This window comes from Aquila chrysaetos, chromosome 22 (genome assembly GCF_900496995.4).
Source record: "Aquila chrysaetos chrysaetos chromosome 22, bAquChr1.4, whole genome shotgun sequence".
NCBI classification, from domain to species: domain Eukaryota; kingdom Metazoa; phylum Chordata; class Aves; order Accipitriformes; family Accipitridae; genus Aquila; species Aquila chrysaetos.
The window spans coordinates 19,980,919-20,006,065 of record NC_044025.1 but is presented as its reverse complement, the minus strand read 5'-3'; the positions used below and the strand labels follow the sequence as shown (position 1 = coordinate 20,006,065).

The 25,147-nt window shown below is 47.1% G+C and overlaps 1 protein-coding gene across 5 annotated transcripts in view; it reads left to right on the top strand.

Moving 5' to 3' along the window:
• The window catches only part of ACSL6 (acyl-CoA synthetase long chain family member 6), a 60,631-nt gene that overhangs the window by 21,958 nt on the left and 13,526 nt on the right, over positions 1 to 25,147 (top strand). For 3 of the 5 annotated variants that reach the window (XM_029997988.2, XM_029997990.2, XM_029997989.2), the window contains 12 exons: positions 4,869 to 5,089; positions 6,330 to 6,444; positions 8,757 to 8,821; positions 9,271 to 9,372; positions 9,517 to 9,616; positions 10,146 to 10,324; positions 10,851 to 10,883; positions 11,872 to 11,923; positions 16,993 to 17,066; positions 20,473 to 20,685; positions 23,191 to 23,325; positions 24,462 to 24,596. In XM_029997988.2, the coding sequence (XP_029853848.1) occupies positions 4,869 to 5,089; positions 6,330 to 6,444; positions 8,757 to 8,821; positions 9,271 to 9,372; positions 9,517 to 9,616; positions 10,146 to 10,324; positions 10,851 to 10,883; positions 11,872 to 11,923; positions 16,993 to 17,066; positions 20,473 to 20,685; positions 23,191 to 23,325; positions 24,462 to 24,596 (1,424 nt within the window). The remainder of the gene's footprint in view (positions 1 to 4,868; positions 5,090 to 6,329; positions 6,445 to 8,756; positions 8,822 to 9,270; positions 9,373 to 9,516; positions 9,617 to 10,145; positions 10,325 to 10,850; positions 10,884 to 11,871; positions 11,924 to 16,992; positions 17,067 to 20,472; positions 20,686 to 23,190; positions 23,326 to 24,461; positions 24,597 to 25,147) is intronic. The other 2 variants (XM_029997993.2, XM_029997991.2) reach the window with 2 other exon arrangements.

The following is a 25,147-nucleotide window of genomic DNA, read 5'->3' as shown; positions in this document are numbered from 1 at the left end:
GGCGTACCGGCCATCTCGGGCAGCCCCAGACTCTCGCCCCTGGCTGTTCCCTCCTAATACCTCACCAGCACTTCTTCCTTTCTCAGAACCGCTGCCTTCTGTTCCCCCTTGCATATCTGTTTCTCTTTTCTCTGCCATGGGAATACTTTAGAAATCCAGCGGTAATGTGAAGTCCCATTTGGAGTAAATTGAAACGTTGGTGTTTCCACGTGCATGGATGCTGCGCTCTGCTCGGCCGCTTGCTCGTGGGGAGCACGCACCGCAGCAGGGCGGTGGATTCGCCGCAGGTAACAGAAATGGGGCAAAACCGCTGGAGAAAGGGTGCGGGGAGCATCCTGCTGCTGCTCCTGAGACCGAGGTGACAGCAGCGGCTGCTCGCGGTGTGCTCTGGGGTGTGACGCTGCCTTGCTGATGGGAACGCCAGCCCAACTGTGCTGGCTTTTTTTTTTTTTTTTTTAATTATTTATTTTCCTGGTCACACGAGAAATGCATGTGACCATGAGGTGCTCACCTGCTCAGCTTGACTTGTCGGAGCAGGCTGAGATCCAGGCAGCCCCGAGCCCTGTTTCTGCAGGCGAGGGAGAAACAGCTTCTCCTGGGGTAAGAGGGTGCCGGGGTGTTTCTCCCATCTGGACCGCGCTGCTCCTCCCAAACACACCTGGGCCCCTTTCCTGGCCACCTTCCCAAGGCAGGTTTGCTGCCCGGAGCAGATCAAGTATGGGCTCATCCCGAATCACTTTGGGATGCAAAAATCAAGATTAACTGTTGCAAAAGGCAAAGCCGGATGAGCTTTGTAGTGCAAAAATCAAATATTATTGGAAATGGGGGTCAGTGACTGAAGTTACAGGTCTTGGGTAGAATAAGAGGATTCAAAGGTGCTGGGAACTTCCTTGATTGGGTAAGTTCACTTTTAAGAACAGGATCTTGTGCTCAATGTATATGTTTAGCCTTCATTGAACTTAGATTGCTAAGTGAAAGTAGGAAAACATAAGCAGATAAGTTTGTGAACCTTCTCCTTACCACACTAGCACTTCTACCTAACTCTCCCAGGGATTCCAGCACACTTGTTGCATTTGGGCAGAAAACTAAGTGCATTTCTGCTTTCAAGTGTATTTTCTGATATTATTTCCCATTGCTGACATTTCCATCACTGTGGCATCGTCTGAGATGCCCTGCAGTGTACTTAAAATGACTCACTAACAAGAAGTACTTACTTTTTTTTTTTTTTAATTTTTATTTAATCATAAAGGAACTAAAAATCCCTGCAGTCTTCATGGTCACAGGAATCTCTAAGCTCACCATGGAAATGTGCTGACGTCCCTGGGCCATCAGCTTCCCTTCAGCAGGGAAAAGTGAATTTCTATCTTCCAGTCATACTTATTTATGATGTGGTTATGAATGAAGGATTCAGGGACTTGTTTCAGGGATATGATCTGCTGCGAGACAAAAACTTCAGGTTGGTGGGAAATAGTGGCCCAAGTAGGAATCTAGCAGAAGGCAGCAGAATGTGGCACAAGTGGTCAGAAACAATAAATATACCATGAGCATTTGATTGAGATGAATGTTCTGATTTTTCCCCTGGGAGCAGATGGAGTGGGTGCAATTTAAATAGTTTCCCCATAGGTCTTGTGTAACTTTGCCTGCTGCAACACGTTTTACCTCACTGGAGCGGCAGATGCTGCCAACAGCACCCTGCTTGTGGTGCTTGATGGTCCATAGTGTCCCTGCCACCACCCCGATAAGGGGAACGTGTTCCATGCAAACCCAAGGAGCACCGTGCCCATCACTTTGCTCAAGCCAAATACCTCCCAGCAATTAGAAGTGATTATTAATTCTGTATTAAAGCATCGTATCTTTTTGGCAGATTAAAAGCGTGGTTTTGATGTCTCTAGAGCAAATTTTCAAAATCCAGGTACTGACATAAATGACACCTGACACGTGTCAGAGGGATGCAAAGTCAGTAGAGGTGTAATCACACTTTCTTCATTATCTGTATTATAAAAGAAATAGTTTTACTTGCATGTTGTATAGGGTCTGGCTTCCAACGCTTGTTTGTTTTATTGCAACGCTGACTCTCACGATCCTTTTGCCGGTGCTACCGTCTCCAGGTGTCCGTGGATGCCCTGCACCCAGACAGACGTACAGAAAGCCCTGGCCCTGGAGCTCCCGCAGCCGAGCAGGGCAGAAGCACGTGGCTGTGGCCAAGCATCCCCCGTGCCAGTGCTGCCGCTGCTTCGCTCTTCCCACGAGCACCTTCCCAGCTTTCCGCTTTGGGCTTGGCAGCACAGGTGGATACAAAACCCTGCTCACAGGCTGATGTCGAGGGAGTCATTCTCAAGATTTCGGTGTAACCAGCAGCCGTGGCAAATTGGGCGACTACCTTTGGTGGGACAGGCTGTGTTTCTGGGAGCAGACAGTTTTAAGTGGGACTTGCTTAAATGCTTTTGCACAAATAGCTAATTCATCAGTAAATGAATAGCTCCCTTGCTGAGCTTTCCCACTTTTTGTAGTTTGCTAGTAAAAGCGTGTTTGGCAAGCTGCTTTTCATAGCCTCATGTGGGGAAGTATCGAGGGAGGAGAAATCAGCACTCCATCTCGGTTCATCCTAACATCATTGGAGCCACGTGGCCAATATTTTATCAGATGTAGAGGTTTCTGGAAAGATGCTCAAAGCTCAGGAGAAAATTACCCCATGGGTGGGTATTGCCCAGTAACATCATCTGGATGCTGTTTCATTTGCTGTGATCATTGCAACCGTTCTTGGAGGGGCTGGTTTTGGTCCCAGAGGGTTTGCACAGTTGGGAACTCTTAGGGAAGCAGAGGTGGCTGCGGGATGCTGGGCTGGCACCGGGGTGCAGCATCTGGCCCAAGGAATGACTGGGCCAGAGCCCACAGGAGGGAGATGGCCCCGAACACGGGCTCTGTGTCGCCGCCACCGTTCCCTGCTGCCCCCCACCACGTTGCAGCCCAACAACGGGTGAGGTTAATTGTTCGCTGTGGTTTTTTTTCTCGTGCAAACTTAAAAACCTCCTCCAGAGCCTTGTGCGAGGGGTGCCCCTCTGTTTGCAGGCTGGCCTGCGCCAGCCTCCACAGCTCGTTCGGCACAAATAGGGGAAAAGGCTGCGGGAGGGTAGTCCTGACCTTCGGCGAAACCCAGACACTGTTCCCAGGAGGAAAAAAGCTGGCTAGTGTTAACGTCAGTGGTGCCATTGTGCGGGAAGTCCTGCCCCCCCCCATGGGACCAAAGCCCCCCCCCCGTTAATCACTCAGTAGCTCCACAAGCTGGAGCAAGGCCAGAGGGTGAGAGGAAAGGGGCTGCCTCAGCTCCTGCAGTGGAAAAGCTTTTTCTTTAAGGTCTTGACTGCTGGTAAAGTCATAAATAGAGCTGTGGGGTTTAAGAGGAAACCTTAACTGTTTGGATTCCCTCCTCTGCAGCATCCCTTGCAGGGCTGGCCGTTATTGCAGACTCCCTGGCGGGGAGTTGATACTGGGCCGTTACTGTAAATACGAGTTATTTAGAATGCTTCTTGTGTGCCTAACGGCCAAACCCTGAGGACAGCCTCACCTCGTACCCCAGGAGCAGCGAGCAGAGTGCCCGGCTCCTCTCTCTGGTGGCCGTTTCTGCAAAAGAGAAAAGTAAGGCAAGCTGCGGTGGCTCTGTTTGGAAAGATGCCCGCTCAGCTGCTTGCCCTCTGCTTTCCCAGTGAGTAGCTCTCACTCCGTGAGTCCAACACAAGCTAGACCGTACGGCAGAGAGCTGCCTTCCCTGCACCCACAGCAAAGTGATGCCGGCAGGTATAAAGGGAATGAGCTGGGGACGGCAGAGCGTTACCATCCTCGGTCATAAAACTTGTCCCATCGCCTGTCTACTCTGTGCACAGCCCTCTTTACAGAAAAGGAGAAAAAGTTTTCTCTTTGCTTTTAGTTTCGGTGCTGTCAGAGCAGCGTGGGGGCTGGGGGGTCCCCAGCAGCCCCACTGTGTCCGAGGAGCCGAAGTTCCAGCCCTTCTCTTCTCGTGCCAGGACCGCACCCTGTGGGTCTGCCCGTTGGGGAATGCCCTGGCACTTCTCCCTCCCGGCAGCCACCCATCTCCCCCCGGAGCACCCAGAAGCGTTGTGTCCAGTGGGGCTGCAGGGCGGGGACCCTGCGGTGGCGTGCGCTCAGCCTGATACCCCCGCGCTCCCTTATCCCCATTCCGCAGTCGCTTGTTGTTTCTTCCAGGAAACATTTAAGCGATGAAACGAAAACTTTCCTTGGCGCGAATCGCCTATAATTCATCCCGATGCAAATCATAAGGAACTCGAAGTTGAGAACGTGAAGCTGGCATAAAGGCAGAAATTGGTCTTTCGGAGCGTGCCCGCACGGCGTTTTGCGCACAGAGGCGCGCTGGCTTTGCCCCGCTCCCCGAGAGCCGAGGGCTTGTGGCCGGAGCTGGCATCGTGCTGCCTGACCCTGACAGGGGCCGCGGCCACCACGCGGCCCCCGTCCTGCTCGGGGAAGGCAGAGCAAGCTCCTGGCAGCCCTGAGGGTACAGTCGTAGCTGTGTCCAGAGCTTGTCACAGCATCTGTCTGCTACAGATAACTGCAGCTGCATCGCCTGATGTACGTTTGTGCTCAGTTGTCCTTCAGGAGTGAGCTGGCTGCTCCTGCTCGCCCTTCTAGGGATGTTTCCTCCTTTCTTGTACCTCTTCCACAGATGCTGTTCTTCTCAAGTGAAGGTGGTTGTTGGTAGGCAGCCCCGCGGGGCAGCAGAGCAGCGTGTTTGCAATGGCTGACAAGGGAAAACGCGTTCTCCCCTTCCCGAGCCGCGCAGACCCGCGCTGCCCGTCCCGCAGCGTGACCTGACCCCATCCTTCTGACTCTTGCAGAGTTTGCCGTTTCGCTCGCGGAGAAGATGCAGGCTCAGGAAATCCTACGGAGCCTGCGGCTCCCCGAGTTTGACGACCTCAGCCAGTTTTTCCGCAACCTGCCGGCCTCGGCGCTGGTGGGCATCGGTGCCTTTGCGGCCGTCGTCGCCTACTGGTTTGCCAGCCGGCCCAGGGCCGTGAAACCGCCCTGCGACCTGCGGATGCAGTCGGAAGAAGTTGAGGTGAGGCCGGGGGGCACCCCGGCAGGAGAGGATGGGTTTCACCTGAGGTTTGCGTGCCTGGGAATGACCGCAGGGGATGCCAGGAGGTGCTTTTGTTCATTTCGAGGGCTTCTCAACCTCATCCTGAAATCAGGCGTGTAGTGCGCTACGCCAGGGATCACCTCACTCCTTAATTCACCTTTTTCTGTAACGTGGAAAACTAGAATACAGCCCATTAATTTATCCTCTTAGATTTGCAGTAACATTTTGGCCTTAGCTTTGCTTAACCATCCATGACCGAAAATTACAGGAGCTGCTGTTGCACGGGAGAAACCACTGCAAGGCAACAGCTGATAAGATCAAATCAGCTGGCACTTCTTGTGCGTGCCCATTACTGAGTTTGCTGCTGCAAACTTCGTAATAATAAGAAAAAGTAGACCAGAATCCATGCTTAGAGGCTGAAGAGTTATTAATTTTCATGCTTGCAAAAGGTTTTAAAGTTTAATGAAGCCGCTCTGTTTTAAAGAGCAGAAATATATCTGAAAACTGTTTCCACTTAAATTAATATCTGAAAGTGTGATGATGAGAATTTTTAAAGCCTTTTGTGACGTCCCCTCTAAAACGATATTGTTTTTAACTACAACTACTTCTTAAAAGGGTGGGAGGAATTTACATTTTCCAAGAGAGTTATCCCCTGTGGTTAGGGCTTTAGTAAGACTTTCTTGTGGAATCACAGCGCAGTCCCGGTTCGGTCACTCTCGCCCTGCCTGCCCCCCCTTGCCCACTCCTAACACACCCCTACTGAACCCACGCGCTGGGGTCTGGAGCGTGGCCTCTGCTTGAGCCTGTCCTTCATGCTGGTCTAGATGTCCTTGAGAAGGTGTCTAGGTGTCCTTGCCCGTGGTGCCAGTCCTGGGGACCTGTGGAGCCCAGAGCAGTCGCTCCCCCCAGCGCGTCCCCGCTCCGTTACTCGCAGATTTATAATTCCCCCTCAGATCTCCTTGGGAAATATCAACCACCTCCTGCGGCAACGAGCCGGGTCAAGCGCTGCTGTCTGGGCGGGTGGTTCTCCATGTTACTGGGGCGCTGAAGTGGACGTCCCACCTCTCCCGTCCCTTTGGGTGTCGGGGCAGGAACCCGGTGGCGGCTGCAGAGGTCTCTCCGGGATTTGGGGGAGCTTTATGGTTCGGGGTTTCCCCATCTCCCTCCCGTCGGGCGATGCTGTCGGCTGTGTCACGTCATGTCACGTCATGTCGCACAGGGCCTGGCCGGGGCGCGCCGGTCGGTGATCGGGGACAGCCCGCAGCTGCTGACGCACTACTACGACGACGCCAGGACCATGTACGAGGTCTTCAGGAGGGGATTCAGCATCTCCGGTGAGAGCACGGTGACGAGGAGGCCTGGGAGCGGAGGTGGGGAGAGGTGGAGGAGAAGACGATGTAGAGGACCAAACGGTGTGGGAGGCTCAAAGAGAGCGTAGAGGCTGAAAGACCACGGGAGCCCATAAAAGTGCAGGAGTCTCAAATGGTGTAGAGCCTAAGAGAGCGTGGGAGGCCCAAAAACTGTAGAAGACTATTACATGTGGGAGACCAAAAAGAGTTTGGAGGCCAAAAAGTTGTGGGAGGACCCACAAGCGTTGAGGCCAAAGACGGGGAAGCCTGAGTGTTGAGGCACAAATGGTATGGAAGGCCTGACAAGTGTAGAGATCGAAAAGGTGTAGGAGCCCAAAGGGGTGTTGACGCCCAAGGTGTGGGAGGCCGACAAGGTGTAGAGGATGAAAAAGGTGTTGGGAGGTTGGTGAAGGGTGTTGGGAGGCCAACAAAGTGTAGAGGCTGATAAAAGGTGTGGGAGGTCGACGAGGTTTGCGAGGCTGAAAAAGCTTTGGGAGGCCAACGAGGTGTAGAGGCTGAAAAATATGTTGGAGGCCAACGAGGTGGAGATGCCAAAGAGGTGTGGGAGAACGAAGGGGTGTGGGAGGCCCATTGAGAGTTTAAAGGCCCAAGGAGTGTAGAGTCCCCAAACTTGTATGAGGCCAAGGACCGCAGAGGCTCAGAGAGCGTGAGGCCAAAAAGGTATGAGAGGTCAAAACAGTGTATGAAGCCAAAATATTGTGGGAGGACGAAAAGGGGTGGGAGGCCCATTGAGGGTGTGGGAGCATGAAAAGGTACAGGTGGCTGAAGAAGTGAAGAGGCCCCCAAAAGTGTGGGAATCTGCAAAAGCATGGAAGGTCAAACAAGTGTAGCGGCCCCAAGAATGGGGGTGGAAAAATGGTGTGAGAGGGAGAAAGCGATTGAGAGGACCACAGAGTGGGAGGCCCCACTGGTGTAGGAGGCCCAACAAGTGGACGTCTTGGAGAATGGGGGGCCCAAAGAGTGGAGGCCAATAGAGTGGAAACGAAGTGAAGGGCGACCCAGAGAGGGAGGCCTGAGGAATGGAGGCCAAGGAAGGAGGAGACCCAGCGAGGGGCAGGGCAAGTGCTGCAGCCTGCGCTGCCCATGGTGGCCTGGGCGCCGCTTTTGGAGCTTGGGGGTTATAATTAGGGTTATTATTTGGAACGTGCATTACTTTGCCCTTAATGCCATTGAATTTTACTGTGCAGTCTCTTGGTACCACGAGATCTTTTTGCTGCCACTGGCAGAGAGCTTAATGTCCTGAATTTTGCAGCATCAGCAAAGCTCATCATACATTATTCATTTCCAGAACATTCATGAATACATTAAACAGGGCTGATCCGGGCATAGAACTGTGGAACCCAACAGAGTTCTTCCTCTGCTGCAAACGCTGATACTTATTTCTGCTTGTTGCTGCCTTTTCATCAATTACTCGTCCAACTTACCTTTTATTTCACAACAGGGCAGGGTAAGGGACTCTGCCAAAAGCTCTTAGGAAAGCTGAGTGTGGTGTATCAGTCTATCACCCTTACCCCTTGATTGATGGTACCGTCAAAGAGCTCTCACACACTTGTGAGACATCATTTTCCGCTCCAAAAAGCTATGATGACTCTTCCCTGCTCTATCATAACTAGTTCTGTGTCTGCTGCTCACGACATCCCACCTCATTGAACACAACAATTTCATTGTCAGATTATTATTTTCCGTACCACCAAAAGCCTCAGAGGAATTGCAAATATTCCACCCTGCAGGACAGTGGTAAATAAATAACTCAGTAGATGTATGGAGGGATGGATCCTGTGCAGTTAAGTACAGTAAGCAAATTAATTAAACTTTTCAAATATTCCTCCTGTCATGTAGTGCTGCGTATTGTTTTACCCTCCTCCAGAGTAGGCTGTGCTAAAAATAGCAGTTTTCACTTTGAAGTGTTTAAATCAAAAGGCAGCAAAAGCAGTGGGAGCTGGTGTTTGGGATGAAAGCCCTCATCAGACACTAATGCTCACACCACCTTCGGAGAAATGGCTTTTAATGAGGCTGTTTGGGGGCAAACTGCTGCTGTCCCCTCTGCAGCTCAGGGAGGAGGACTGAAGTGACTGGGACATCCCAGCAGCCGGTCTCCCATTAACTGCACTCGTGTGGTCAATTTGATGGGGCTTGCTGTGAGCTCTGCCCCATCCTGATAACAACGGATTTACTCTTTGAGGGCTCCGCTGCATCCCCGCAGCGTGGTACTGGGCAGCGCGTTAAACTCCGGGCACTGCCCCCGTAACTCCGTCATCTCTGCTTGTGTCTTCCAGAAAATGGGCCCTGCCTGGGGTTCAGGAAGCCCAAGCAGCCCTACCAGTGGCTGTCCTACAAGGAGGTGAGCTGGAAACGATACCCCCCCGCAGTCCTCTCCCCCAGCGCTCCCACCTTGCCCGGCCGAAGAAGGGTGTTAAGGCGCCCGTCGATAACACGCACGTGCTAGACCAGGGGGTTGCTAATGAGCTGTGCGAGGGCTCTTGATTTCCACAGCCGGGCACATCCCGGTGTTATATGGGTGTGTCAGCTTTTGGGGATGGGCTCAATGCCGTTGGCCCCCTCTTGACAGTGGCGGTGATATGCTCAAAGCCGTGGGGCATTGCCAAACAGAGGTCAACTGCTAGTCAACTGCTAGTGGCTCATGATAGCACAAAAAATTGGGCTTTTAGACAGCAAATACAATAATTTGAGAGCCTCCCTGTATAAGCTAATTCTTCGCTTAGTTTGGTATTGCTTATATTCTTCTTTTTTATGTTTTGGGTTTTTTTTTTTCCCCTCTCCAAATTCCAGGTGGCTGAAAGAGCAGAAGCTCTGGGTTCAGGGCTTCTTCGGCAGGGCTGCAAGCCATCCACGAAGCAGTTCATTGGGGTCTTTGCTCAAAACCGTCCAGAGGTGAGATTTTAAGTTCAACTTGATGCTGTATTAATAATGTTCCTGACTTGTGAGCTTGCTTTATACTTGAAGCTTGTTCTCAAGTGTGTTAAATCTGCTCCCGTGGCCCTCTTCCCACCTTCATGCTTTGATGTCCTCCTGCAGTGGATCATTTCCGAGCTGGCTTGCTACACCTACTCCATGGTGGTGGTTCCCCTCTATGACACTTTAGGTCCTGGAGCCATTCGTTACATCGTCAACACAGGTAAAAACAGAATTGAGGTAATCGTCTAAGAAACCAGTTTTGTTGCTCAGAATGGTTCATTTTCTTCTGCTTTCCAAAAGATTGGGTGTCTTGAAGTCACTTAGAGAAGTTTCTGGGGAGCTGTGTGTCCCCATGCTGGGTCAGGGCTGCCTCCGCAGCATTTCCCACGCGCCTGGTCGTGCACAGCCGTGGATGGGGCTGCTCTGGCTGCGGGAATTACTCCACGGCCACCCACTCCTGTGCTGCTTTATATTTTGCCTCCTAGATTTTTTAGCCCACATGGTGAGAAATTTTAGTATTTTGAACTGAATCCCAGAATAGTCGTAGATGTCAGGTACAGCTTCAGCACTGATTTAGGTTAGCTAAAATTGCAGTGATTTTCTAAGAGAAATGTATATTATATTCTAGGATTTCTGGTGTTAGCCTGAAGAGAATATCAGGACTGATACAGTGTTAGCTATGAGCCAGTAGCCAGTCTTGCATTAAAAAAGATCTACTGTAAAAACTCATTTGACCACTTTTCTTCCAGCTGACATTTCCACAGTCATTTGTGACAAACCTGAAAAAGCCAGAATACTCCTCGACCACGTGGAGAGGAGAGAAACGCCAGGTCTGAGCTCCATCATCCTGATGGACCCGTTTGAGAAGGAGCTGACAGAGAGAGGGAGACACTGTGGAGTTCGCATCCAGACCATGCAGGAGGTGGAGGTAAGTCTGCTCTCCCTCTCTTTTTACTGTATTTTGTAGTTTCTGTAAGAAGACGGTAAAATATACAGGGGCTTGTGAAGTGCATGGCAGGTTCAGTGTCTGCAGAGCAGACTGTGGCTGTTAATATTGATGCATGGCTCAGTGCAGTTGCCTCTTAAGTGTTACTGCTTCTTGATAGGAGCCAACATTTCAATCCTTCCTGCTCAGATAAGATATCAGCTGCTAACTAAGCCTGGAAAGGGGGGCTGCTATCCGAGACACAGTCCTCCTACATGTAAGCCTACAGCCTTACACTTTTATGAAACAGCCTGGATCCAGCTCAACCAACCCAAGCACTACTTGAAATCCAAGGATGGCATTGCAGTTAACGCAAGAAACTTTGGATAGAAAAGATGACCTAAGCGTTAGCCACAAATTTTTCTGCTGCAGCTCACAGTCTCCCTTAGTGGTTTGCAGATTATTAGCAAGTGGGTTACACCACAGGAATTAAAGTGGAAATCATTTTTGTTACCTTAATCTTTTTCAGGACTGTGGCCGTGAGAGTCGACATGTGCCTGTGGTGAGTGTTGGCATGCTGCTTTTCCCGCTTACGATTGCAGCTGACTGTGTTACGTTTATTTGACTGCGAAGAGAGGGAAGGGTTTGCTCTGGGCAGAAGGAAGCCTGTGTGTCTTTAGGGGCAGCGCTCCGTGACCCTCTCCACGTGGGAGGCAGTGGAGGAGCCCAGGGACTCTCAATACCATCCGCTGGAGATGTGCAGTATTGGCTTCATACCCTCCGCCTGGGACACTTAACTGAGATAGTTCATCCTTGCTGAACATGTTAATGGGACAGTAATTAAATGCCATTGTTAAGCCACTCTAATTCCACTACCTTACCCAGGTGGCACCGGGGGAATGTGTTTGCACCCTTGGCTTTCCAGTGGGGTTTCTATAGCTCAGAAACACTACTTGGCAGTATTTCTCTGGGATATTTTTGGAAAACTGTGTTGATGTTTTTCACTGGCTGCTCATACTTGTGCAAAACTTTCAGAAGCAGCCTCTGATTTTCAGGCTGCTTATTTATTCAGTCGGAACCCAAAATAGCACACACATGCAGTGGTGCTGAGAAGATAGAGATACTACTGGAAATGAGAGCAATCAGCAGCTTTAGAAAGTTGTCCACTGTTGTGGATAACCACGTTTCCAGAATTTATCTGGAAATTATTAAATTATCTCAAGTTTTCTCACACACCTACAGATATAGATGGCGTCTTTGAAAATACTAACTGCAAGACAAAGATCCCATCAGTCTTCTAACGATAAAGCATGCCCTTGATGCAGCTGGAGCAAAACCTAAGAGAGGAATAGAGTCTGCATCAGCTGAAGAAACCTGATAAAAAGAGTTTTATGATGGTCTTTTATATTTGCCAAGGGGAATGAAAGCTTTTTATGGCAGAGCTGAAGTATAATTGGTTTGATCTTTAAGTTTATACAATGACAACAGTCTACCATTGACCTTCTGCATTTGATTGATGGCACTTTCTTATTCTCCTTGTGTATTTCTAGCCCCCTCGACCAGAAGATCTATCAATTGTCTGTTTTACTAGTGGCACTACAGGTAAAAGAGGCACTTTAATCTTGAAATGTTAGAATAAATTATCAAATTAATTATTAATATCCCTTCAATATGTGCAAACTTGCTGTTATACTGATATAGCAGTGATATTTCTATGCATTTTTAATATTTAAGAATATATATGTATATACATTTCTGTAGATTGCAAATTAAAAATAATGATGTATTTATTTTTCACTCGAATTGCCCGACATATACTTCGGCAGTACGGTTTTCCAGTTGTCTAGAAATCTGCCCCTGTTTCTGCTTCCCGTTTTGCAGTGTAGTTGTGAAGCACTTGATTGATTGGTATTTATCTTCTGCATATGTTTAAAAAAAAAAAAAAAAAAAAAAAAAGCAGGTCCACAGCTTTCCATTCTCTGTGTCCTAAACACACCAATGTCCCCAGCCCCCCGATGTCCTCAGCACCTCCGTCTCCTCTGCAGCGTGCCCCAGCTTGCTCACGTGTTGCCCACGTCCTTGGGTTGGCCCTTGGCCACCACGTGCTGGGGCAGCCTCGGGGACGAGCCTGGTCAGCCCACGCTGCCGGTACTCGCGTGCCCCTGGCCCCTTTTTGTTGGAGAGGAGCAGCATCATTTTCCTGTCTGTTCTTAGCAGACGCAGTGCTTTCTCCTCTCTCCAGACCCTGGTTTTCATACAGCTTGCAGGAATTTCCTACTCTTGAGCATTCGACCTCCGTAACATCTACCAAAAAGCTACACAGGCAGCCAGCGCAGATGCAACGGCACGATTGCTTGGGAAACTGCTTTTATACTTACCTGCAGGGAAGGACAATGCTCCAGGGACCGCTGGAGCAGCTTTTCCAGGTTCACCTGTGCTCTCAGGATTACCTGATGCTTGGTCCTACCCCAAAGCGTCCTCGATTTGGCCTCCACTCCTTTAGGCAAGCAGAAGATGCGGCTTGACACCAAGCTGCCCTCCAAGAAGGGCGTTGCTTGTGCTGCTCAGCCTGCAGAGTGCAAAGCCTGCAGATCAGGCTGAGCAAGAGGGGACATCTTCATCTTCCACCTCCTGGAGAAGACTTGTACTGCACATCAGGTAGGCAACTCCTTCATCAACTCCAAATATAAACTCAAAATGTATTAAAAGGCTTTGGGGTTTTTTATCTTCATGCATCCTTCTTTAGTTTTGAGTTCTGTGCGCTTCGGAGTACCCAAGGCAGTGCACTGTGTGAAAGGAGCCTGTGACACTGCTCTGTCTCAGCAGTGGGAATTCCTAAAGGGAAAAGATGGAACCCAGTCAGGATACGGACATCACAGCCGTGTATGCTGTGAGCACCGGCTGTGCCAGTGCAAAGTGGCCGGGCACAAATGGGAATTGAAGGAAACCAAAGGAGCCATGCCTGCAGATACAGTGGTGCACAATTTGTTTGTGTGGATTTTAAAGTGCAGAGCAATTATTTTTTTCAAGCCACATTTTTGTTGATATTTTTACTTCTAAATAAGAAATTCTGAATAGAGAAGGATTTTTTTATTTTCTTTTTTTATACGCAAATGCAATCATGGGCCGGTTTCTGACTTTGTGCTTTTCTTAGGAACATGCCTGAAGTTACAGAAATAGGACAACCAGGGAGCTCATTTGCTTTCTCCCATCCAAATGAAAGATTTCAAATTCTCTAAATCATCTGCAAACTAAACTCTGACAGAGCAGTGCTTTGTGAACCACCAGTCCATCCTCTGCTGTTGGAGGACTTGGCACAACACTTTCTGGCTTTCCCAGGGGCTGCATCAACACTCTGGTCCATTTTCCACATGTTTTGATGTAAAAGGCTTGGCTTTTTGTATAGCCCATGTCAGGATATTTTTAATGGCCAGATTTAGAATTTTCTTCCAACGGATATGTTCTCAAAGGCTTTTTCAATTCTGAAGGGCTCTAGATATTTTGGTATGGTGTGAAACAAATCTTAGCTGTAGATTTTGTTACCTGGAAACTGTAGAATTGGAAACAATTTTAGCTGTTTATTAAAAAAAAAACAGAAGCAGGGTTTAATGTGTGCTTTTCTTTGATAGGATCAGATGTCCAAATACCTCTCCAGGGAGAAAGGAGAGGCTGAAGTTGCTGAGGTCAGATGACAAGACCAACTTTAATTGTTGTACCAAAAAATCATCAGCGCTCAGAAATAGGCCAAAGGCACACAGCTGTCCCCAAACCATCAGGATACAATTTTTCATGCTGGCTACTCCAGAGAAGCAAACTGTGATTTCCTCAAGGATCCACCTGTAACCATTTGGATAAAAATTGCTTCCCGGCAGTTTCTCACAGCCTGCCAGTGCATATCCCTGACTGCCGGAGGCTCCCAGCGGGAGGAAAGCGCTTACATCCCAAAATGTTGATGGATCACACCACCGAATTAGCGCTGGAGCTGCTACTTGAAAGACCCTTTTGCCATGTGGAAAAGGTTCTTCTATTGCTTATGAGAACTGTCAAACCAGCCTGGCACCAAGATAAGGAGAAATTGCCATACCCAGGCTATTAACTGCCCGGGATAGCAGTGCACCCATTTCTGTAACAGGACACTCACTTTTACGATGTGTCTTTACAATGAAATTCAAACTTGAGAGCAGTGGTACAGGTCTGGAAATCTGGCATTGATTTTTTTTTTTTTTTTTTTAAAGGCAGCATTACTGCCAACCTTTTTCTCAAACTGGTAATTCTGGGAAAGGGCTTGTAGCAAAGGGCACCTGTTTTGCTGGGTTAACTCTTAAAACAGAACTACTAAAGAAAGTCAAACTTTACAGGAATCCCCCAGCCCAAAAAGCTGCAGCTCCCTGTGGCAGCATGGTTTGTTCTGGATTTCTCCTGATGAAGGCTATCCTGGCTCTAACACTGCTGCTCTGCTTTGACACCATCAACACCACAGCCTGTCCGGGATGCTGAACCTGCTGTGGGCAGGACAGGGGGGAAGGAGCCAGAACATTCACACTGCTTCCAGGCATGTCGTGGGGATTTGAGCAGAGGTACTGAATTTGCATTAAAGTTAGAGGTGGAGTAAGTAAATGAGTCTAAGGTCTCAAAGCATCTGAGAAATCTTCCAAAATCTGAAGAGCTGTGTTAAGGTGCAGGAGCCAGATCTGCTGCTCCTATAGCAGTTTTGAATTTCCAAACCAGTACCGAGCACGTCCTCTCCGTGGGCGTGCAACCTGCCGACGCAGAGAAACTCGTGGAACGCCGCGGGAGTACGCCTACCTGTAGAATCGCAGGGGCTGAGCACACCTATTTGGCTAGACGCAGCTAAAATAACGTGAGCAACTTCTGGGTTGTTGGCATTTATTTACAATTGACATCGGTTCATGGAGTTTTCTTGAAGTCCGGATCCACGTGTGCACCCAGTTGCGAAAATAAGCGCCTTGAAATGAAACCTGCCCGGCTGAGCTGATGCCCGCAAGCCTGTCTGTACAACAGGTCAGGACCGGAGCAGTTGTGGCTGGCAAAGACGTCAGCCCTAGCTTCACCTCTGAGCTTCAGATGAGGACAAGCGTAAGTCAGACCAAAATAGCCTCCTGTGCACTGCGTTCGAATTACTCCAAGGCACTTGGAACACCAAGTATGGATTTTCAGTAAAATACATTGTGTTCGAAATGTCCTACTTTAGTGCAATAAACGCATGCAATAATTACTAATTTTGTTTGGGCCTTTAATTATTTGAGAGGCTGGGTCGAAGCAATGTCGGAGAAGCTGGAAGGGCACAGGGCTCGGCACTGCGGGACCTGAGCCAGGCTCTGCCACATGGGTGCGTGCCCGCACCAAAGGGCTGCCAGCGACACAGCCTGCAAACTGCTCTGAAACTGAGAGGATTAAGCGTATTTTCCTGTGCTGAAACCGATTCACCAAACACCATTGCCCCTTCCTAATCTGAGGAAGCCAGAATGAAATTCTGGCTGATTTACAATTTTGCGAGGCTGTTGCATCCATCGTTAACAGCATTGCAAAGCTCCTGTGCCCGCCGTGCCGGGGCCACACAGGGTACTTGCAGGAGTACTTACGCACGGCGTAGCAGGAGCTACGCTGCAGTGGTGTGATCGAATTAAAACAATCTGCTTAAAAACGCGCTGGAGAGAGAGGCAGGCTCTGTAATCTTTATTCAAGCTGAGCTACACCTTCTTTTCAGAAATAAACCCTTTGAGGATGATGAGGAGGGACAGTGCTGTGACAGGAGGACATGCAGAGTCCTCGGTGCCAGCACTGCAGGCAAGGCGTTTCCCATGGGACCCTCGGCTCCGGTTTGTGCACCCGGAGGTTTCAGCCTTGGCGTTTGCTGCTTAATAAACCCCGTATTTTGGCGTACGAACAGATACGAAATGCAAAAGATGTATCACGGTGCAAAGGGGGATTCTCAGCTCAGAAGAGAATAGGGGGTGAAAAAGCAAATATTGATGGTGTGGAGGTGCCTGCATGGGTGGCAGGTGGAACACTGCAGGCATGGTGCCAGGCACTGGGATGTGACATGGGGGCTTTGCCAGCTCCCTAATGGGTTTGGTGCTACCTTCAGGATACCTCGGCTCTGCTGCTGACTATATTAACGACTTCCCTTAATTGGAGTCTCATAGGGTCTTCTTGTAGCCTAATTTTTACCATGTATTACCTGTTTTCTGCATTGTTCAGGTTATCCAGTGCACTGGCTAAGTAAGAGCTTACCAGCCTTTTAAATGGGGTTTGTTGGTATTCAAGATCATTCTTAGTCAAAATCTGTATGAAATAAATCCTACCTGGAGAGGCTGGGAGCAGCCAGCCAGGTCTGATGGCCGTGCTCATCAAGCAGCTCCATCTGAGTGCTCTCATAAATTGCAGTTGGGCTATTTCTGGTGGAAACTGTTGTTCAGAGTCTCCAGTAGAAATATTTGTATTTACAGTATCATTTTATTAAATTTTGAGTATTGCAGTAAGTGCTTTTGGTGCATGTTACTGCACAGAAAGGACTGCAAAAATTACATAAGTTTTAAAATTCAAAAAGAGAACTTAATATTTTAACCATTTCCTGGTTTGGTTTTTGTTAAGCTTTTGGAAATTACCTACTGGTTCATCTTTTAAAGTCACTCTTTGTTTCCTTTCAGGAAACCCCAAAGGTGCTATGCTGACTCACGGGAACGTGGTTGCTGATTTTTCAGGCTTTTTGAAAGTGACGGAGGTGAATACCCTTATCTGGAAAATGTTGCCATGTGCAGAGTGTGTGGGTTAAGCTGTGTCCCTGCATGGGCTGGAAATGCGCTCTTGCAGATAAGATGTGAAATTCCTCTTACTTGGAGGGCCAAATCCACGGAAACAGGAGCAAGTCTGAGCTTACAGCCCTGGAGGGCATTAAATCCCCTTTCCAGCCCTGGAGGGCATTAAATCCCCTTTCCAGCACTGGCTCCCTGGCTCTGTAGGGCGCAAAGTGCTTCTGAGTAGTAATGCTGGCTCCTGTAAATCAATTAATTAACTCCTTTTGAAGAATTAGGAGAGCAAACAAGCCCTGTACAGTTGCAACTGGTGCTTGAAAAAGAGCACAGAGTCCAATTGTGCTCTGTGTCCCATTGTGCCCACGCAATGTCCTCATTTATCTGAAAGCTCTCTGCATATAAAGTGTGTGTGTATATATATATATATATATAAACATACACATTTTTTACAAGAATGGTTAATTTCGTTGATATTAAAGTATATCTCTGTTGCTGTTATACATATTTTTAAAAAAGCATAGCACTGGCCAAGTACCCATATAATATGTTTCATGCAATGTATAAACTTGTGTTTAGAAACAATATAGGAAGCAGAATTGCTTTAGCATGACATGTTGAGGATTTTATACAGCTTGTACCTAACAAATATAAAGGATCTCTTTTTTTGTAGTAAACAGGCAATTATATAAAGTAGCGATGTACGCATGGGATGGACAATTTGTTACCTTATACCCCTTGCTGGTCTTATCATTGGTGCTGAAAATACTGCAGTCTTATTATCTTAATCCTTGAACTTTCTGAGGTTTCCAGACCACTGTTGTAAAGAAAGTTGGACATGCGATGGTAGAAATCCCACTGAACTCACATGTTCAGGTATTTGCAGGGTGGTGACTCGGGTTATTTGCAGTACGAAATGCCAATATAGCAGCTGGGTGCGGCGAGCCCTCGGGCTTCGCAAGCGCAGAGTTTTCGCTGGGTGCAGGGGCAGCGAGATGCGCGAGTGAAAGCTGATGCGTAGATATGTCTTCAAAGGGCAGGGGTGTTAAGGCCGTGGAGCTGTTGGAGCGAGAGGAGGGCCACGAAGATGATCAGAGGGCTGGAGCACCTCTGCTATGAGGAGAGGCTGAGAGAGTTGGGGTTGTTCATCCTGGAGAAGAGAAGGCTCCGGGGAGACCTTATGGCAGCCTGCCAGTGCCTATAGGGGACCTACAAGAAAGCCAGAGAGGGACTTTGTACAAGGGCGTGTAGTGATAGGACAAGGCATAATGTCTTTAAACTGAAAGAAGGTAGATTTAGATTAGATGTAAGGAAGAAGTTCTTCACTGTGAGGGTGGTGAGGCACTGGACCAGGTTGCCCAGAGAGGCTGTGGATGCCCCATCCCTGGAAGTGTTCAAGGTTGGACGGGGCTTTGAGCAACCTGGTCTGGTGGAAGGTGTCCCTGCCCATGGCAGGGGGGCTGGAACTAGATGGTCTTTAAGGTCCCTTCCAACCCAAACCATTCTGTGATTCTGTGATTTATTTTGGAAAAGAACTAATTTAGAGGGAGCATGGGGAATTTAGCATCTTCCAGGACTGGCCCACAGAAATGGATTTAGTGTTCGCTGATGGCAATGGGACTCTTTGGTTAATCTCGAAGGTATCAGATTGAGACATAAGTCTGGTGTAAGTGGTTGTAAATTCAATAGCTTCAGTCACCAGAGTATTGCTGGTGAGAGTGTAAATGCCTGTAGCTGATCCACACAATTAGGGCAATGTCTAACCACAGTAATGAAATTGATCAAAGTGCAAAATACTTGAAAGTAGTAAAAATTAATAAAATAAAAATACCTAAAGCTGAGAAGTACTGTAGATTTGCTGTTTACATACTCTTGTGCCAGTTATGCTTAGTTCATTGATTTTTATAAATGGAACATTTTTTGAAGTGAATCTAGAGCTTTATTATAAGGTTGTTCTTAAATGCCAAGAAGCTGTTTTCATTTTTATGTTTAACTGGACAACTGTGAAATACTATTCAATGTCATCATTTTGGTCCGATTTAAAACCAAATAATTTATTATCTAGGCACTTAAAGCAGTGTAAAAAAGAAAAAAAGCAGCATAGCTAGTGATGCTAATGGTTTTACATTACTGTGCTTGCAGTAAACGAGGCCAATTTGAAGTAATGTATAAATAGATCTGTAGGCCCTAATGGCTTAATTCAGACTGACACATAAAATAATATGAAATGGGATGCTGAAAACACCCACGTGGTCAATCGTGTTCGACTTCACTAGGTAATGGTTGGGAGGGCATACCCAAATCTGACTTGCCCAGATTTAACTTCAATAAAATATTCCCTGAGGAAGAAACTCCTGTGCTTCCATCTACTGCCATGTCCCAAGCCACAGGCTATCGATTCTGTCACAGCAGTGGAGAATGCAAAGTGGGTATAAACTGCTAATCCGGTGAGCTAATAGCTTTTATACCCATTTTCCACTAACCACTGGCATTGGTGCAAGTTATTGGGTAATCAAGCTTTCAGTTTTTCTAATCTGTAATATTATGGCAAGCCTTACCCTTGGAAATGCAGGTAGAAAGGCTGCTTTTCTTCTGGGGCATGGATCAGGTAAGGCTCTTGGGGCCTTTGTTTATTCCAGCCTGCAAGACAGAATTAAAACCTTGGCAAACTGAAGACTTTGGTCACTTTTATTTTTTGCATAATTTGTCCAGCCTTCTTTTTCTCCACTGCATCTGTCTGTGGGGCAATGATAATGCCCTTAAAATCACATTTTAATCACTTAAAATTATGAGAAGCACTAACAGAAATCATTAATTTTTGCAGCTGAAAAAAATCATTAATTTTTCCAACATGCTCTGATTCAAATCAATGATTAACCAAAGGAAAAGAAAAAATCTATAGCTTTGACTCTAGTAACACCGTAAATCTCTGACAGGCTCTGTGCAATGTGCAAAAGTGATGCACCTCTAGAGCCCCGCTGACTCCCAGGAGGCTCCTGCAGGTCTGCACACAGCTGAGAGCGCAAATCGTGGTCTCAGCACCTCGTGGTGGAAAGCAGAGAATAAAAATTGGGTTCTCTGTCAGGGCGAGCCTCCGTTCCCAGCGTGAGCTGTGTGGATATGATATGCCTTCTGCCATGGAGAGACCTCTCCATTGCCCTCTGTGTACATCTCCGTGCTCTTTACTCCTCCTGCTAACTGAGCTTCATTGACGCTGTGGCTTAACGCTTCACTTCGTACGCTGCTCCCTTCCTCTCTTGACAATCTTTACCCTTTTGCTCCTCTGGTGCCATTTTTCTTTTTATTGTTTTTTGACTTTCTTGTTGTCTTCCTGTCAGTGTTTCTTTCCTTTCTGTCTCCCATGCCCTTCACCTGCAGAAAGTGATCTTTCCGAGACAGGACGATGTGCTCATCTCCTTCCTGCCTCTGGCTCACATGTTTGAAAGAGTTATACAGGTAAGAAACTTGCCTGAACTGACGAGGCCTCGTGGGGCTCCTTGTGTTTTCTTCCAGAGTCAGTGGTCTCCTACTTGTGAGGATGTACACATTTCCTATTTGCCTTTAGCACACATGTTTGAGAGAATGGTACAGGTAAGGTCCTAGTGTCAGTGGAAATCATCTTTTTCCACACCAAAAAAAAATAAAATAAAATGAATAAAATACTAAATAACCAGCGATATCTTGTAGCACTAAAAAAGCTTGTACTCCAGAAGTGCCACGTGCATAACACCAGGGCCCGGCCTCTCGTCTCGGTGACATGGCCCTTGAGTCCAGAGCGATTCCAGGAGAGTTTCCCAAGCTCTCCAGCTTACACTGGTGGCTCTGAGATTGGAAAACAGCCCTTCATCAACGAGCAGAAACTGCTACCTGCACAATTTCGGGGGCAGCTTTTCAAAGCACTCTAGGATCAGGTATCATGGGAGTAAAAATAATTTTGTGCCATTTTCTACATCAGCTAAAATCCTTTTATTGCATAAATTAAGCAGATCTGCAAAAAAACTTGCAGACACTGAAAAAGAGGAAAGTAAGATCATGGTGTGACACACGTGATCCTCCTGGCAGGGCAGCGTACGGTGGGCATTAACTGGAAACCAGCGTCCCCTGGAAATAATCGCAAATAGAAGTGCTAACTCGTGCCAGCCCGCAGAACTGACTTTTCACATCCCTTTCTGAAAAGACAGGTGATAATTTGTGCTGCAGTCGGTGTGTTAGGCAAGTCAGATGAGAGCATCGCATCAGTTCTCCTGGCCTGAGAAGCTGCGAACTAAAAACTGATCCAATATGCGAAGACTGGATCTGGATTCAGTTGCAGCTCTGTACTTTCTCAGGGAGGGCTGTTTTGGGCTGAAAGCATACTTTTTAAGTCAGACAAGCATCCGAACGTAAGCCTCCCACTTCTTCATAACATCTGTGCCAGAAATAATATATTCTGCCCTGTTAAAAAACTTGCAAATTGGAAGTGAAAGTCCATGAAAGATTTGGAGAATTACAGCCCAGCCTTTCTTCACTTGTAAGGCAAGTTCGTCAGTATGCCACCACTATTCAGGCAATCTGTTTTGCCAGCAAACAAGAACATAATTATTAAGAAGTCATCTGATGGGGAGAAAAAAAAAATTAGAAACAATTGAAATATCCTCATTTCATAGGATGTTGCCATATTGAAAGAGGCAGGCCTCCAAAGGGTGTTCAGGTTTATCCTCCCTGCTAAAGAAGCTCATTAATATAAAGATTTTTTCAAAAGAGCTAAAAAGTCTTTTTCAAAAGCATTCTGAACAGAAAGCACTGTGTCAACTTCCCTAGTTTTAGCCAACATTATTAGTTCCTGGAATTTGCAGTTAAAATTTTACAGATATATTCTTTCAAACTAAAAATTTCTAGTAGTTATTTATAATTCCCAATGAGCACACTGATTATATTTTCCTTTTTTTTTTTTTTTTTTTTTTAAATTCATGGTTGTGTGCAGTGTAAAACACAGATTTGGCAGTATCATGTTTGTTAAACCCACATCACATGTATAAAATTCCTGTGGTTTCAACTGATGGAGACAGTCTCTAAGTGGTTGACAGAGCAGTGAGAGCACTCCGGTTAGTATTACAGATTTTTAGGAGTAGCACAAAAAGGCTTAGGTGTCTCTTAAGGAATTTTTGGTACACGAAAGGGAGCTGATGTTCTCAATCTACCCCTTGGAGAGCTCAGAAAAGTCGAGCGTACTGGTCTGGGCTCAGGAAGGCTGGACTCAGCTCCCAGCATCGTGGGCAGTTTGCTGAGGATGCCTTCTCCTGCTTGCACCCTAAAAGCAGGGTAGTGATGCTGGTCTCCGAATGCTCTCTGGTGATAAAATGCCAGTTTTACTGAGTTAGTGACTAGTTCTCCGTAGGGTTACTGACTACCAGAGCTGCTGCTTCAGCTGCCAGTTGGCTCATTGCAGGCAGCCTGCTCTGCCCGATCCCGCATATCCAGCTCTATTCTGATCTGATTAAAGTGGCCTGTTTTCTTTCCAAATACAAAACTTCTGGATCTGTAGTTTCCATACAAGTAAAGCACTTTTATGAAGTGGGCTTCTATTTCTGGGATACAGGATCAGGCACTGTATTGCTAACGTAGTCTATATTGTTGTATTTAAACAAAACTAAAGTATTAACATCTAAAAATCGGCTGCTGCTCAGTACGTTTTACAATGTTTCTTAATATGCATTTCTTTATTGACAATAGGTCCTCATGCTGTGAGCTGCTATGGTAGGTCTGGGCTTCAGACAAGAAGTTCAGATCCAGAATCTGCCATAACTTGGACTTCTCCATCCCCGTATGCAGGGGATGAAGGGAAATCCATTCTAAAAGCTTTGGTTCCTTGTTCTTCCAGAAACAGTAGCAAATTTGGTGGATGCTGAATTGCCAGTTCTGAGAAGTGCCCAGAACTATCCATAGATTTCTATTAAGTGCAAAATTTATGCTTACATTTATACATATATCTAAACCCCCATTTTTGCCTTACTGAGAGTAGAATTTCAGGAAAGGCACTTCTGTGTTTGGGAGGGATGCTCTGCCATGGGAATTAAAAGCAAAGAGGTTACATGCGTTCCTTTTTCTTCCCATCAGTCTGTAGTATACTGCCATGGAGGGCGAATTGGGTTCTTTCAAGGAGATATTCGTCTCTTATCTGACGATATGAAAGCATTGCGTCCAACCATCTTCCCTGTCGTGCCGCGGCTGTTAAACAGAATGTATGATAAGGTGAGTTTAATTTTGCTCTTTTTGTAATAATGAAGTCTATGTCCCTTTAGTACTTAAGTGAAAGAATTCCCTTAGTCATGGAGATTTCCTGAGCAGATTATACTCTTTCTGCCTTACTGCAAACACATTCTCACCCTGTGTAACTGATACAGCTGCTCCAGTCTGTATTACGTCTGTATTACGTTCATTTACACAGACTGCAGACATTAATATGAAATCCCTCTGTATTAGCTTCTGACCCTGTTCTCACTGAGGTTACTAGTGACATTTCCAGAGACGAGGGATTTTTTCGTCACAGAAACACCACTCAAACCTGGATGCACTAGGACTTTTTGTGCCCTTCAAACGGTTTTGGAATTTCAGTCTCTCTTTCTGGTGGCGATGACAGCTGAAAATCAGGAACTGCAAAAGGACTATGAGGATTTAGGCAGTGTAAATGTGAGGTTGGCTTTTGGATCTAGAAATCTTTAAAACTAAGAGATAGTCTTGAAAGGTATTTAAGACAGGCATGTCTGGTCATCATGTTAAATCTGTTTGACCAGCTGGGAATATTTATTCCTCAGAAGACTTATCCTCTAAAGAAGAGCTTAAGCACAAGCTACTGGTTTAATTTTTCCCCAAGGTCAGGACTGTTGGATCAGGGGTTCTGGTGCCTCATTAGAGGGATGGGCACTGGGGGTTTCTTGTTTGTGGAGGTGTAGTTCATGCTGGTCTCTGATTAAGCTTAGGTAAACGCAGCCCCCATCACTGCATCAACCAGTGCTGATATCTGCTCTAGTATTCAAGTTGCTCATTCCTAGTTGCTCAGATTGCATGATTTCACTGAATCTTATCATGGAAGTCATATAGAAATAGCAGTCATGTAAATCTAGTCAAAGCCTACACCGTCATCCTCTCTCTTTTCCCCAAAGGAACAGCACATACAATAGCGAATGGAGCTAAACAAAGCACTCTTCCCCCCCCCCCCCCCCCCCCCCCACTAACAAAACCTTAGTGTAGTCTTATTTAACTGTACTGCTAATGTAACTATAGCCTACCTGGCACCGGCAGAACTGCATAGCTGTAATTGTAAGAATAGCTGTTGATGTTTTCTCTCTCTTGGGTGCCACGCTGCCTGCCACCCCGCACTCCCGCAGATCTTCAGCCAGGCAGATACGTCCCTCAAGCGCTGGATTCTGGAATTTGCTGCAAAACGGAAAAAGGCTGAAGTTCGAAACGGGATCATTAGAAATGACAGTTTGTGGGATAAACTTTTCTTTAATAAAATACAGGTAAGCGATTCAAGAAAAAACAGCATGCATAAGATGCCAAAATTTCAGTTCTCTTAGGGACAGTTTTCCAGGGAGGAAGGGAGAAACACAAGGCAGACTAAGATGGCTTTTGAAACATCCCTCTTTCAGCAGCACTGAGAAATCACTTATTTGCAGAATAGTGCCTATTTTTTGCAGCTCTTGGATACAAGCTGTGCCCCTGCACAGCACCAAGGAGGGATGTGATGCAATGCGGAGGCACTTGCCCTCTGCCAGGTGAAGCTGCCCAGAAGCAGGATCGTAGTCTCCGATACCAGCACTGCTGTCACCTTCATTATATGGGTGCTCTGCCTTGCGGGGACTGGGCACCTGCCATGGGCTCTGCCCGTGCCCCAAACCTACTCCTGTCCCCTCCTGGTGGGGATGGAATTCAGGAAGGTGGTCATGAAAAGAAGACTAACTGATCAAAGAGAAGTTGCTCCAAAGTTTGCTGCAAATTCACTACAGGTACGATTGGATTTAGGGTCGAGTTTCAATTGGGCATATTAAAAACTACTTTTTTCCCTAGGAAA